Below are 14,379 nucleotides of genomic sequence, written 5' to 3' on the forward strand. Positions count from 1 at the left end.
TCAGGTTGCCTCCTAGAATATCCTACTTCCTGTGTTCCAAACACTGTCTTCCTTCAAATTCTTTCCCAAAACCTCTTTCCTCTCTTTTCTGTATTAGCTGGGGAAAATGGCTTTGTAACAAATTGCAAGTTCAAGGTATTTTAATCAGCAACATCTATATACCACACTGTGTCCACACACATCAGCTGTCCTTGGCCTTTTACAAGCATTGGCTGTATTAGAGTGCTGTAATGCCAAGATGGAGGTCTTTTGTTTAGTCTGGTTAAATCCATGCAGTCTGCAATGGTTTTGCCCCTTTGTAGACAAGAATTTACAATATGTGATTGCACCTGTTCAGCAAGATCTAACTCACATTGCAGTGCCTTGGGTTTGGAAAGCACCTAAAAGCTCCTGCTCTCAGCAACACCTATTGAATTCCTGGGGGGGGGTCTGCTTCCAGCAACAGGTGAGCACAATGGAAGTGTAACGATGCTGCCCTTGTTGGGACACAACTGTGAGTGCCAATTCAGGAGAAATTGCTTAAAGCAGGGCAGTTACAGCCCAAGGCCATGGTTCTTTTGCACACTAAGGGAAACCCAAACCAGTCAAACAGAGAAGACTTCAGTTTTACCCTAGTGGCTAACCATGAATCACACAAGCAATTCCCTTAGAAATTCCATTTTCCCAGTATCACTCATTATGGGGATGAATGGTTATGAAAACCAATACCCCAGTAAAAGAAAAAAGGTTCTCCTGATCCCAAAGGGCCAAGCCCCAGGCCTAGGTCACTATACAAATTAGATCTTACCCACAAATCACACTGTTGCCAATCCTTTATAATCTAAAATCTAAAGGTTTATTCATAAAAAGAAAGAAATATAGATGAGAGCTAGAATTGATTAAATGGAATCAATTACATACAGTAATGGCAAAGTTCTTGGTTCAGGCCTGTAGCAGTGGTGGAATAAACTGCAGGTTCAAATCAAGTCTCTAGAGTACATCCACAACTGGGATGGGTCATTCAGTCCTTTGTTGAGAGCTTCAGTTTGTAGCAAAGTTCCTTCAGAGGCAAGAAGCAGGAATGAAGACAAGATGGAGATGAGGCAGCTGCCTTTTATAGTCTCTTCCAGGTGTAAGGACATCTCTTTGTTCTTACAGTGGAAAATTACAGCAAAATGGAGTTTGGAGTTACATGGGCAAGTCGTATGTCCATGCATGGCTCAGTTCTTAACCTGTGGCAGCCATTGCCCACATGTTATCTTGAATTCCCCAGGAAGACTTCTTACGTGGATTGGAGTCTCCCAAGGTCCATTGTCCGTTAAATGTTTCTTGATTGGGCACTTAACTTGCAAATTCCTTTCTCAAGAAGCTGACCAAATGCTTTACTAAGGCTGCTTCAGAATCAAAACACACTGATATACAAGTACATAGCCAATATTCATAACTTCAACTACAAAGATGAAACACACACACAGATAGCATAATCATAATTAGCAAATCATAACCTTTCCATAGACACCTTACATGACAACCTTTGTACAATATTTGCTGCAAATATATAACAGTGGTTGCACCAATGATCTATACAGTCACAGGTTATATAAATAACGTCACAGGAAGATAATGTGCTTCTTCATTCTCAACAATTGTAAGCGGAAATGTTTGTGAATGCATCAAAATGTTTTTGGCAAAACCAGAGTTGCTTTGTGGACTTGCTATATCCTGCAAAGATAAGGAAGGCAGCCACCTATTTCTGCAACTAATATCCCTGCAAGGGTTTCCTTTATTAGAATAGACACTAGCTGATGAGAACTTTCACAATGAAAACATGTGTAGTGTTGACCTTGTGAGTCTGCTTCAGGGTGGACTGATTTTAAATCAAGGTGATTTTTAAATCAGCAAGTGGAAAGCCTCAATTTAAATAATTGATTTTAATCAACTTTTCCATCTTCATTTACCCTATTTTCTAAAGAAAGGTGCATTCTCATTGGCTGATTAACAAATAGAGCCTTTATATTAAATTTTGTACATATCTTTTTGATATGTAGGCGGGTACACTATAACTATATACATTTATTTAAGCAATTATATAGATAAATATTTTCAGATTCTTAACTGTACACTTTTAGAAGGTTAGAAAATGGTGAATGATATATTGCTTAAGTAGATAACATTTTGCTCATGAATTACTGTCAATCTGCATTAGGATAGTAACTGGAATTTAATTACACACCACCATATACAATTAATTTTTGTTAAACAAAACAACCTTAAATGTTTTGGAAACAGACTTCTTATCAAAACATGTTTCACATTCAGAATTTTCTTATTAATCCCAGAGTTCCTTTAACTGTAGTTGTGAATTAAATTGACTATTTCAGGTCATCCTGGGAAGATATTCAAATATGCATAAGTGAAAGTGTCTTGGAGCTTAAGTTCTTACTAACCTAAGTCTCTTGAAAATGATACTCTCCTAAATTACTTAGGCTGATTTATTGAGCCATATTCATAAAGCTTGACCTCAAAAGTTAGAATCATGGGGAAATATCTTTATATAGAAAATCAACTTTAACTCAAGGGTTTTGATAGAGGCTCATGGATTCAGCATATATATATATATATTACTTAAATGTTATGAGCATAATAAATTTAGGCTTTAACATATTTTGGATTAAATTCAGATTTCATTTCAACAGAAAAACTTAACAACCAAAATAAGATTTAAATAAAAAAATATGTATTTTTATCCACCCTGGTCTCTATCCAGACAAAATGAAAGTTAAATGGGAAATTTACTTTTCTGTTTGTCTCAAGGGTTAACTCTTGAAGTGTATTTTAAACTCACAACTTAAATAATATTGCTAACCATTTTTCTGCTGATTCTTGCATCAAGAACATCTACCTAATAATCTAATGCAATGGTGACAAACGTTCTAATACTTTATTCATATGAAGGGAAAGTTCTTGAAAATAAGGTATTCTTTGACTACCAGATATTCTTTTGAATGTTCAACTGAGGTGCTTAATGACATGGTACATACTTTTATCTCTGCTCGTTAGCTGATAACAGTATATTCCTGTGATGTGGGCTGTGGGGGGTTTCCATAAATGTGGTTCAGAACCAGAGTTAGTTCATCTGAACAAACTGACAAATATGGTGAAATGATCCTTGTGTCTCCCAATAATATGGAGTGGGGGGAGGGAGAGATCAAACAGTTTGGGAGAGTGCAGGATTTTTAGTTTGAGGACATTAGGTATGTGTTTGTGTTGCTTTTTACTTTATACCTTTTGTTTTGGTGTTAATAATTAAACAAAACACACAATACTTCCTCGGAAATTTCAGAGCAAAACACAGCAAAAATTCAGCTGATTTGAGCAGGAAAGCCCCTGAACTCAAAAGCTAGAGAGGCAAATTCTTCAAACACATCCATTTAATACTGTGAATCAAAATAACACTAACCTAGCTATCCTATTTATCTACAAAACTCCCCATGCAAAAGGCTTCCAAGAGGATCTAAGATGGTGTCTATGATGATAAAATGTACATAGCTGATAGTCTGGACAGTAAAGTCTCCCAAGAAAATCAATACCTTTGCTTCAGCTACCTGAAATCTTAGCTAATCTTTCCTCCTTTTTAGGTTTTTCCTTAGAAGACTCTAGTCCCCACTACTGGGTTCTGGGATTGGATATGGCTATACAAAACACACAAATTACTCCCTCTCATACTCAGACCACAAACCATCACCATGATTCAACCCCCACAAATGGATTCAACCAAATTCTGAAATCGTGTGGGAACAAACTTTATCAAAACAAGTAACCTAGCAGTGGAAGAACTAGAAAGCAGAACCACTACTCCTTGACCACTTCTAAAATCAATGCAGCACTGTTTAGGACACCATCCTATGATCCCACTGCCCTTTGTAGGTGGTTGTGGTTCTCAGCTGTTCTGTATCTATGTGAAGCCCTTACATAAGCTGGTTAAATAGGCCGCGTTGTCAGCAATGTGCAGGTAACACAGCTCTACATCTGATATAAAAGATGTAAATAACACCATTTTGTAATTCTAATACACAGAAAAGATCTGTGCCTAGCTGAGGAGCATGTAGTTGAAATTGAACCCAGCCAAGAGAGAAGTGATACTTGGGAAAGGGAAGCAGTTTGAGAAACTTGTCTCCTACATAGCTACCTGTTCAGTTGAAGACATCTGCCTATTCATCATAATTTCACAGCCTCAGGCTCCCGAGTGTGGAGCCTAAACACACTCATTTCCACTTGCACTGGGTCAGCAGACTTTGCTTCCTTATCTCAGACACAGAGCTAGCATCAGTGAGCCACAATTTTGACTTAATAACGGCAACTCCCATATCCGGGAATGAAGCCAGACAGCCTAAGGAAGCATCAGCTGGTTCAGTATCTGCTTGCTTCCTCAGCAACATGAGCTGCTGTAAACATGTTGACCTGCTGCTCTGCTCTGGCTACTGGCTTCCCCTGAAACTACAGTACTACCACATTTAGTGGTTATTTTTTATTGAAAGTAGGTTTTTTTCTTAAACCTCCCCCCCTCAATGTGTTTAAATCTCAGGTCAGTTTTGTTTTAAAATGTTGCAGAGTAAAGGTTGAAAACATAGCTCTTAGGCTCAAGAAAGAGAAGACACATACAACCCAATTTTATTTTTTGAAATCTCTATTTTTAAGCCACTGTATTTGGGGATGGGAGCAAAAAAGATGGCTGACACAATTTTGGATTCTGCTGAGATGTTTTTCAAGGTTTCTGTTTAATATTCAGAGCCTCTGCAAGGTTGTCTGCCTGCCTATACTCCCATGGCAGTTATATGTTGCTAACACAATGAAACTGATGACTCACAGGCAGAGATTTAGAAGGACAGGAGGGAGGCAGAACTTTCAAAGGAGCCAGCCCATGAAAGAAGTAAGAATGAGCATGGACCTCTGACTGTTCAGAACCAAATGCTGAATTGATCTTGGATTTATCTTTCCCATAAGCAGCTCTCTACTTGATCTTGTGCATATCTGCAACAAAACAAACCCTCTTCTTTCTTTCTCCATGGAGTGAAGAGAGAGGCTTGTGGTTGTATATTTCTGCAGGAGGCATTTGGATGCTGGCGATGGCGGCCACATTAGTACTTACTGAAACCTATAGACAAGCATGGTCAACTACAGCAACCCTGACCGGCAGAGGTAGTCAAACTGAGAAAACTTCCTCTTCTTAATCTTAGAAGTAGGTCTGCACTGCAGGGCTGGCTTCTGTCAGCTGACTGACCTTATGGGGCTGTTTAATTGCAGGGTAGATGATGTGAGCCCGGGCTCTAGGGAGGGCCCCAGAGCTCAGGCTCCAGCTTGAGCCCCAACGTTTACCCGGCCATGAAAGAGCCCGTTAGCCGGAGTCAGCTGCAGGGGCGAGGTGTGGGGTGCCTAAGCGCAGACACAGGCGGAGAGCCAAGGTGGGAGGAACAGCATTTACTGGACCAACGTCTGTTTTCCAGCGACTCCACTTGCTCGTCTTGAGGTCTCCTTCCCCGCGGCAGGACCGCAGCGCCTGGTGGGGCAACGGGGCCGCCGGGTGACGGCTCCGGGCCGCCCCCCCCCAGAGGCGGGAGGGAGGCCGGGCTCAGCAGCCCTTAGGGGCTGATGCGGGAGGATGACAGGCCGGCACCCCCCCTCCCTTCGCGTGGGACGCGGCCCTGGCTAGCCCCGCCGCACGCGTCACGCGGCCGCTGAACGCTCCTGCGCGGCTCCCTCCCGCCGCGCCGGCGGCCGCTGCTGGCCGCGGGGCCAGGCGCCACCGAGCAGGCGCCGTCCGGGGGTGGGTGCTCCCAGCCGGCCTCCTGCAGCCCCAGGGCACGTCCCTGCACAGAGATAACGGGCGAGCGCGGCCTGAGCCAACCGTCCCTGCCTATGCCCCTCGGCTTGCCCGTCACGTGGTGTCTGACCACCCCCCGCCAACAATCCCCGCACACTGCTCCCTCCCGCGCGCGCGCGCGCCTTCTCCCCGCCCCAGGCGAGCTGATTCAGTGTCAGACGACCCGGACAAAAGGAGCATGCGCAATGGTGAAGACGCTGGGGGGGGGGTCCGCTGTGGAGTCATGAGCGCATGCGTACTGGTGGGAGGGGGGGTCTCCCAAGCAGGGTGGGCAGAGCATGCGCAGTGGCCTCGGGCTGGCCTTATATAGGCTGCGATCAGCTGATCGGCTCCGCATTGCAGAAGGTGGAGTTCCGGTGGCGCAGTTATGCAGCTACTGCTTCTCCCGTGTTTGCTGGCCGCCGGTAAGCGGGGCCGGGCCACTGTTGGGAGCCGCTCACGGGGCGGTGGTAGCTGCGGGTGGACTCTGGGTTGGGGTGTCCCTAGTTTCCTCGGTGCCTGGGCTGGCTGGGGCTCGCCCCTGCGGGCGGAGGGAGTGGGGCAGCCTTGCGGTTGGAGGAAGGGCGGGGAACGGCTCTAGCCCCGGGAGCTGCCCAGGGGCAGCGGGGCCGGTGTGTGAGTGTTTGTAGAGGGGGCTGAGCAGAGACACCCGGGAGCGCTGGGCCAGGTCCCCTTCCCGCCGCGGTGCGAGTGGGTCGGGGGCGGGCGGGCTCAGAGGTGTGTGTGATCCAGGCCAAAGCCTGCGCTGTCCCTTGCACTCTGTGTGCAGTCGGTGCTACACAAAGAGATTAGGTAAATACCGTCCTCGGAGCTTCGTCAGATTCAGCAAATGCAGCCTGGGGCGTGACCCCGTAAGTGCCAGAGACTGGAGCTAACTAATCAGACCTGCCGTGGAGTGAGAGCCGCGAGTAGGCACAGTCAGTGTCCCCCATCTAACACTAGACTCTTTAGCTCTATATCTTAAATGTTCAAAGGTTCTTTTGTTTACACACATTTTTGGTATCAAGTTTATGGGCACGTTCTTCAAAAGATAATGCCGACTCATTGCTATAAATGACACAGCATTGTAAAACTATGTCGACTGCCAAAACCCTGAAGAAAAGAAAAAAGCATAGAAGAGAATGTTGTAGGTGGAGGGTTGGGAGAAAATAAATCTTGCCTGGAGCCTTACTATTGTACTAATGACACTGCATTACTCACCATGGTGTAATTTAGTTTGATACTCAGTGCTATGGGTTTAGTATTTTACCAAGCAAGCAAGCAAGTGTTCATTGCCCCAAATAGTCTGTATTTTTAATACAACAGAATATTGGGGGAGTTGACAGATAAGGTGATAGATGAAGAAAGGAATAAACAAAGACTCTTGGGGGTGGTTTCTTGAGGCGTAGTGTTCATCACAGGTCCTTCATAAAGTCATATCTTAATCTACCAAAAAAACTAACAGATCTTGAAAAATTAACCTGGTACCTAATTCAAAAACACATACCCTAAATAGGAGAGCACTGTCTAGGGACAAAGTGCAGATGAGGAGAGGCCAACCTCCACACCAATCTAAAGCAAATACCTGCCAGCAACTACACACCACACCACAGAAACACTAACTCAGGAACCAATCCCTGTGGCAAACCTCGTTGCCTGCTCTGTCCCCCTATCTATTCAAGCGACACTATCACAGGACTCAACCACATCAGCCACACCATCAGAGGCTAATTCGCCTGCACGTCTACTAATATTATGTATGCCATCATGTGCCAGCAATGCCCCTCTGCCATGTACATTGGCCAAATAGGACAGTCTCTATGTAAAAGAATAAATGGACACAAATCGGACATCAGGAATGGTAACATAAATTGTAAGGAGAGTGATCACTTTAGATAAGCTATTACCAACAGGAGAGTGGGGTGGGGGAGAGAATCTTTTGTAGTGATAAACACACATTTTTTCATGGTCTGTGTGTGTAAAAAATCTTCTGTATTTTCCACAGTATGCATCTGATGCAGTGAGCTGTAGCGTACGAAAACTTATGCTTAAATAAATTGGTTAGTCCCTAAGGTGCCACAAGTACTCCTTTTCTTTTTGCGAATACAGACTAACACGGCTGTTCCTCTGAAACCATACAAAAGCCAGTAGGAGAACACTTCCATCTTCCTGGATATTCTAAACAGATTTAAAAGTAGCAATACTTGAACAAAACAAACTTCAGAAACAGACTTCAAAGAGAAACCACAGAACTAAAATTCATTTGCAAATTTCACACCATTAATTTGGGCTTGAATAGGGAGTGGCTGATGCATTACAAAAGCAGCTTTGCCTCTCCTGGAATTGACACCTCCTCATCAATTATTGGGTGTGGACTACATCCACCCTGATTGAATCGGCCCTGTCAGCACTGGTTTTCCACTTGTGAGGTAACTCCCTTCTCTTCATGTGTTAGTATAATAATGCCTGCATCTGTAACTTCTACCCCATGCATCCAGTGAAGTGGGTTCTAGCCCCCGAAAGTTTATGCCCAAATAAATCTGTTAGTCTTTAAAGTGTCAGCGGACTCCTTGTTAGTCTATCTAAAAAAACAGCACGGCTACCTCTGATACTTTACCTCCACACCAGTAACTGAAAAATAGGATTGTGCTAAGACTTCTAGCAGGATACTGTATCTCATCAGGGATTCTGTGCTACTGGCTGGAAGCAGATATACTTGAAGTTTGGAAATCCTACCAACTTTTTTCCCCTAACTGTAAAGGCAAAGAACCCTTCTTTATTCTCCACTTGCCAGCCCAGACTTCTGCTAATGGCTGTGTCCATTACTCTGTTCCTCTGTCAGCCTCTTTACTGCAGATGATGAGGTGTTTCTAGTCTACCCTTCAATGGGTCTCTGTGGCTTAGGTTTTTTTTTGTTTTGTTTTTTTTCCCCCTCAGTGAGGAGCTCTGATGCCTTTGTCTGCTACTGTTCATAGCCTTGCCAAGTGTTGGGAAAGTGAAAATGACATTATTTTGTCCGTTTCATAGCTACTCACAGGGTTATGAATGGTCAAGTGAAAATTGACAATACTCAGCAAATCCTCACTCTGTAGCTCTGAACAGCAGCAGAAATATTGCAGTTGTCTGTAGACTAACTAGGGAGACACAGCGTCACTCTGACTAGAAAAGTATTTGTGCAGTCAATAGCTAAAAACTCTTTTCAAGGTTCCTTCCCCACTCTGAACTCTAGGGTACAGATGTGGGGACCTGCGTGCAAGACCTCCTAAGCTTATTCTTACCAGCTTAGGTTAAAACTTTCCCAAAGTACAAACTTTGCCTTGTCCTTGAACCGTATGCTGCCACCACCAAGCGTTTTAAACAAAACAGGGAAAGAGCCCATGTGGAGACGTCTTCCCCCAAGCCCTACACCCCCTTTCCTAGGGAAGGCTTGATAAGAATCCTCACCAATTTGTACAGGTGAACACAGACCCAAACCCTTGGATCTTAAGAACAATGAAAAATCAATCAGGTTCTTAAAAGAAGAATTTTAATTAAAGAAAAGATAAAAGAATCACCTCTGTAAAATCAGGATGGTAAATACCTTACAGGGTAATCAGATTCAAAACATAGAGAATCCCTCTAGGCAAAACCTTAAGTTACAAAAAGACACACAAACAGGAATATACATTCCAGCACAGCTTATTTTACCAGCCATTAAACAAAAGGAAATCTAATGCATTTCTAGCTGGATTACTTACTAACTTAACAGAGTTTCTGAGACTGCATTCCTGATCTGTTCCCAGCAAAAGCATCGCACAGACAGACAACCCTTTGTCTCCCCCCCCCCTCCAGATTTGAAAGTATCTTGTCCCCTCATTGGTGATTTTTGGGTCAGGTGCCAGCGAGGTTATCTTAGCTTCTTAACCCTTTACAGGTGAAGGGGTTTTGCCTCTGGCCAGGAGGGATTTTATAGCGCTGTATACACAAAGGTGGTTACCCTTCCCTTCATATTTGACAACTCTCCTAAACTATAGTCTGCAGAAACTGACGGCATTGGTCCCCCCCACATAGCCAAAAGCTTCTCCCTTGTAAATGAGCAAATGGATTTTTAACCCTTGAGTACAAAGGAGGTTTTAAGCCATAACTCAGTCACAAATTGTTCTTTAGGTGACTTTCTGGCTGTTTAGAAAGCCATAGAAATAACTGATTAGGAGACCGCAGCAAGTCATGCTGAAAAGATAGTGCAGTTGGCCAGTGGTATGAGACAGCTTTTTTGTTTTAATATGTAACTATGTTCTGAGAAGTGCTTTCAGAAAAGTTTCAGACTTTATGTACAGTATTTAGGTAAACTATGATAGTGAGGGTGAATTAGTCTGATTATAAAAGGGTGTGTGTGGTGGGTGAGGGGGCTGCTATAGGCTGGGAAGGGGCAGCTTGTTAGTTCCTGATGCCATTTCGTGGTACCTTGATGTCCTATGCCCAGGTTCTGGGTGTCCTTTCCCCCACCTCCATGTATGCTCCTGCCCTTCCCCTGGGTTGGGTGTCTGACTACAGTGGCTGGAACGTGGGGAGAGGAGAGCTATTTCAGCCTGCTCCCCAGTAGCCAGCCTGATGTCAAGCTCTGCTGGCCACTCCAGCTGTGTGTGTGTGTGTGATATAAAAACATTGCTGTGTCCTGTTCTCCTCTGAGCTATTGTGGGGCTGGAAAACGTTTTTTTTTTTTTTTTTTTTTTTCAGGGGAGGAATGTAGGTCAGCCTCCCATACTTCAATTGGGGTGGTGGGGGAGGTGTGCTGCAGTGGGCCCTGCCTGGTACTGCTGCCTCTGTGTGAAACAATTGAGGACAACAGAGGACTTTTGTTAGACCTGTTTGTTGTTCTGACACCATTCAGTGCTCTGTGCTTGCTCACATGAGTCTTGCTCTGGTCACTAATTGACTTCTCCATGACAGAATCATGCAGATTCAAATGTTGCAGCATAGTTTGACTTCATGAGCTAGTTTTATTAAAGTCTAGCTTTGGTTGTCATGTCTCAAAGGAATTGTTTGGAAGCTCATTTTAGTGTGGCTGATGGCCTCAAATTTTTACATTCCGTTATTCGTACCCATGCATTCATCACCTTTAATTTTAAAGAAGACACTATAGAAATCCAACAGGAATTTTAAGGCCTGCTTATATTACAAAGCAAGTACTCTTCTCAGGTACAGATGCCTTTTAAAATATACTTGCTAAATTGGGTGCCCCACTAATCATCTTGGTCTTTCATTGTGTAGCTCTGACAACTGCTGCTTTTCTTCCTCAATCCTTGAGCTATCCCTTTCTGCTGTGTTTTTTTGGATGCAGTTGGTAGGTATCAGTTGGTATGGAGTATATGAGATGGACCTATAACTGAAGAGTCAGAAGACTGAGACCAAGTCTACACTATAGACCTATATTGGTATAATGTCGCATGGGGGTGTGAAACATGCACCCTCCTGAGCAATGTAGTTATACTGACCTAAACCCTCCTGTAGACAGCACTGTCAAGGGAGGGCTTCTCCAGTTGACAGAGGCACCATAGGAAGGTGGATTAACTTCGTCTGCATAGTAGTATCTTTATTAAAGTGCCATAGCAGTGTAGCTGCACCAGTGCAGCTGAAGAGCTGTATGTGAAGACAAGCCCTGAAGAACTGGACATGTGGGTGAGGCATAACAAATGCACGTTGCTTTGCCTGTAAGACTTTTACTCAACAAGACAAAATGGCAGGTAATGTAGAGTGAAGAAGCTTTAAAACTGTTTAGACCAGGTTTGGGCAAACCTTTTGGCCTGAGGGCCATATCTGCGCAGGCCATTGTATGGTGGGCCATGAATGCTCACTAAATTGAGGTTGCGGTGCAGCAGGGGGTGAGGGCTTCAGCTGGGGGTGCAGGCTATGGGATGGGGCCAGAAATGAGGAGTTCAGGATGCAGGAGGGGGCTCTGAGCAAGGGGTTGGGGTGCCAGGGAGGGAGGAGGAGACTCTGGGGGGGGTGGGTATGGGATGCAGGAGGATGCTCTGGGCTGGGATCTAGGGGTTTGGAGCGGGAGGGGATCAGGGCTGGAGCAGGAAGGGGCTCATGGGTTCAGGCTCCAGGCAACGCTTGCCTCAAGCAGCTCTCAGAAACAGTAGCATGTCTTGCCTTCAGCTCCTATGCAGAGGCATGTCCGGGTGGCTTTGCATGCTGCCTGTCTGCAGGCACTGCCCCTGCAGCTCCTCTTGACTGCAGTTCCCAGGGGCAGTGCTTGGGGTGGTGCGGCATGTATACATTGGAGCCAGAGCAGGGACACGCTGCTGCTTCTGGGAGCCGCAGCACACACGTGTGGAGTGGCCTCCAACCCCGTTTCCTGGCTGTAGCATGGAAGCAGGGCAAGCCCCAGATCCCACTCCCCAGCAGGAGCTCAGGGGCCAGATTAAATTGGCTGATGGGCTGGATGTGGCCCACGGGCTGTAGTTTGCCCATCCCTGGTCTACACAGATTGTACGTCCTCTAGATTCTCACGTGATACATGAATTATCAAACAGCACAAGTGAATTCATTTGTGGGAGGAAGGAAAGGGCCAATAGTTGAAGACAACATAATGGGTCCTGAGCATTCTTTCCAATGTAATAATTAGGACCCTACCAAATGCATGGTCTATTTTGGTCAATTTCATGGTCCTAGGATTTTAAAAATTATAAATTTTATGATTTCAGCTACTTAAATCTGAAATTTCACATGTTGTGATTGTGGGGTCCGACCCAAAAAGGACACGTGTGTGGGGGGGTGTCACAAGGTTATTGTAGGGGGGATTGGGGTACAGCTACCCTTACTTCTGTTCTGCTGCTGGTGACTGCCCAGCCTTCGGAGTTGGAGAGCAGTGGCTGCTGCCCAGGAGTCCAGCTCTGAAGGCAGAGCTGCCATCAGGAGCAGCGCAGCAATAAGGATGGCATGGTATGATATTGCCACCCTTACTTCTCCACTGCTGCCTGCAGAGCTGGGTCCTCAGTTAGCAGCTGCCACTCTCTAGCTGCCTGGCTCTGAAGGCAGCAGCAGAGAAGTAAGGGTGGCATGGGATGGTATTGCCACCCTTACTTCTCTGCTGCTGCTGGCAGGGCACTGCCTTCAGAGCTGAGTGCCTGGCCAGTAGCCACCACTCTCAGCTGCCCAGCTCTGAAGGCAGCACAGAAGTAAGGGTGGGAATACTGCGACCCCCCCCCCCATAACCTTGTGACCCCCTGCAACCTTTTTGGGTAAGGATCCCCAATTTGAGAAACACTGATCTCTCCCCCCATGAGATCTGTATAGTATAGGGTAAATGCGCATAAGACCAGATTTCATGGTCCATGATCTGTTTTTCATGGTTGTGAATTTGTTAGGGCCCTAATAATAATCTGTTGGAGGATGTTGCTCTTAAGTCACACTTCAGATACTTAGGCCTGGTATAAACAGGCTTTTGTACAGATTCCTCTATTTTGGTCAGGGTGTGACTTCTTTTAACAAAATAGTTGTACTGATACAATCCCGCCCCTTAGGCTAGATAGTTCTATAAGGGAAGGGGGAGTAAACTGTACTGGTACAAGCACCTTATACCAGGATAACAGCATCTGCGCAGGGGGGGATGTACTCCATTCATACTGGCATAATTAAAATGGTACAACTTGTGTGTAGACAGGCCTTCAAAATGTCTTTTAAAATGGTAGGTCTAGGGCTAAAGAACTGTTCTTTCTGAGGGTAGCTCAGAAACATGAAATTAAACAATACGTGTTGAGTTCCTGGAGAGCAAAGTTGCCCTGCAACTTGTTGGCTGCTTATGTGTAGTGAACAGTTGCCATTTGTACAGAACTACTTGACTCTCTAGGCTCTAAGGCTTGGTTTATACAAAAGCCAGCTGAAGTTGTGTACATTAAAATAAGTTTTATAAACTTGTGCTGAGTACTCCTAAAGCACAAGGGGCGGGAGCATTAAGCAAACAACTGATTAGAAGCTTAACGAAAAGCTTGTCTTCCTCCATCAGGTAGCGTTGACCTCTTTGATATTATAGTTAGTAAGAACTCTCTAGGAACAGTGGAGTCTGGTCTGTGGTGGCTCAGATAATGAGGGTTTTTAGCATGTGTATGTTGAAAGTTCTTGCTTTACCCATTGGGATAGATGAACTGTTACTACAGCCTGTCTTTGGTCCCATGGGCTGTTCCTGCTTCAGCAAATTTTATACTAGCTGTCTCTCACACACACACAATTTTGAACACCTGCAATAGAATTAGAGGGTATAATGGACAGGAATTCTGAAAAGGTCAATTTACAATTAGTTTCTCAGTCCATTCTGCTCCTTCCTGGTTAGGGAACAGTTAACACATTACTGTACAACTGTCTTGTTTTTCTTCTAGAGACAAGGTGGGTGAGGTGATGTTTCTTTTACTAACAAAAGTTGGGCCACTAAAAGATAAGTTTTCAAACTTACAGAGTTCTTCAGGTCTGGGAAACGTACCCAGGGCATGTCTACATGACAGTTAAGTCAACGTAAGTTAGTTCAACCTACAGCCATCACAAGTTAAATGTGTGGGAGG

At 44.8% G+C, this 14,379-nt stretch overlaps 1 protein-coding gene across 4 annotated transcripts in view; it reads left to right on the forward strand.

Moving 5' to 3' along the window:
• Positions 1-6,157: 6,157 nt before the first annotated feature.
• The window catches only part of PSAP (prosaposin), a 41,164-nt gene continuing 32,942 nt past the window's right edge, over positions 6,158-14,379 (forward strand). For 3 of the 4 annotated variants that reach the window (XM_073353540.2, XM_073353542.2, XM_073353543.2), the window contains exon 1: positions 6,159-6,264. In XM_073353540.2, the coding sequence (XP_073209641.1) occupies positions 6,228-6,264 (37 nt within the window). In that variant the 5' untranslated portion in view covers positions 6,159-6,227. Of the gene's footprint in view, positions 6,265-14,379 lie in introns of all 4 variants that reach the window. The other variant, XM_073353541.2, reaches the window with a different exon arrangement.

Source organism: Lepidochelys kempii, chromosome 7 (genome assembly GCF_965140285.1).
Source record: "Lepidochelys kempii isolate rLepKem1 chromosome 7, rLepKem1.hap1, whole genome shotgun sequence".
Taxonomy (NCBI): Eukaryota; Metazoa; Chordata; order Testudines; family Cheloniidae; genus Lepidochelys; species Lepidochelys kempii.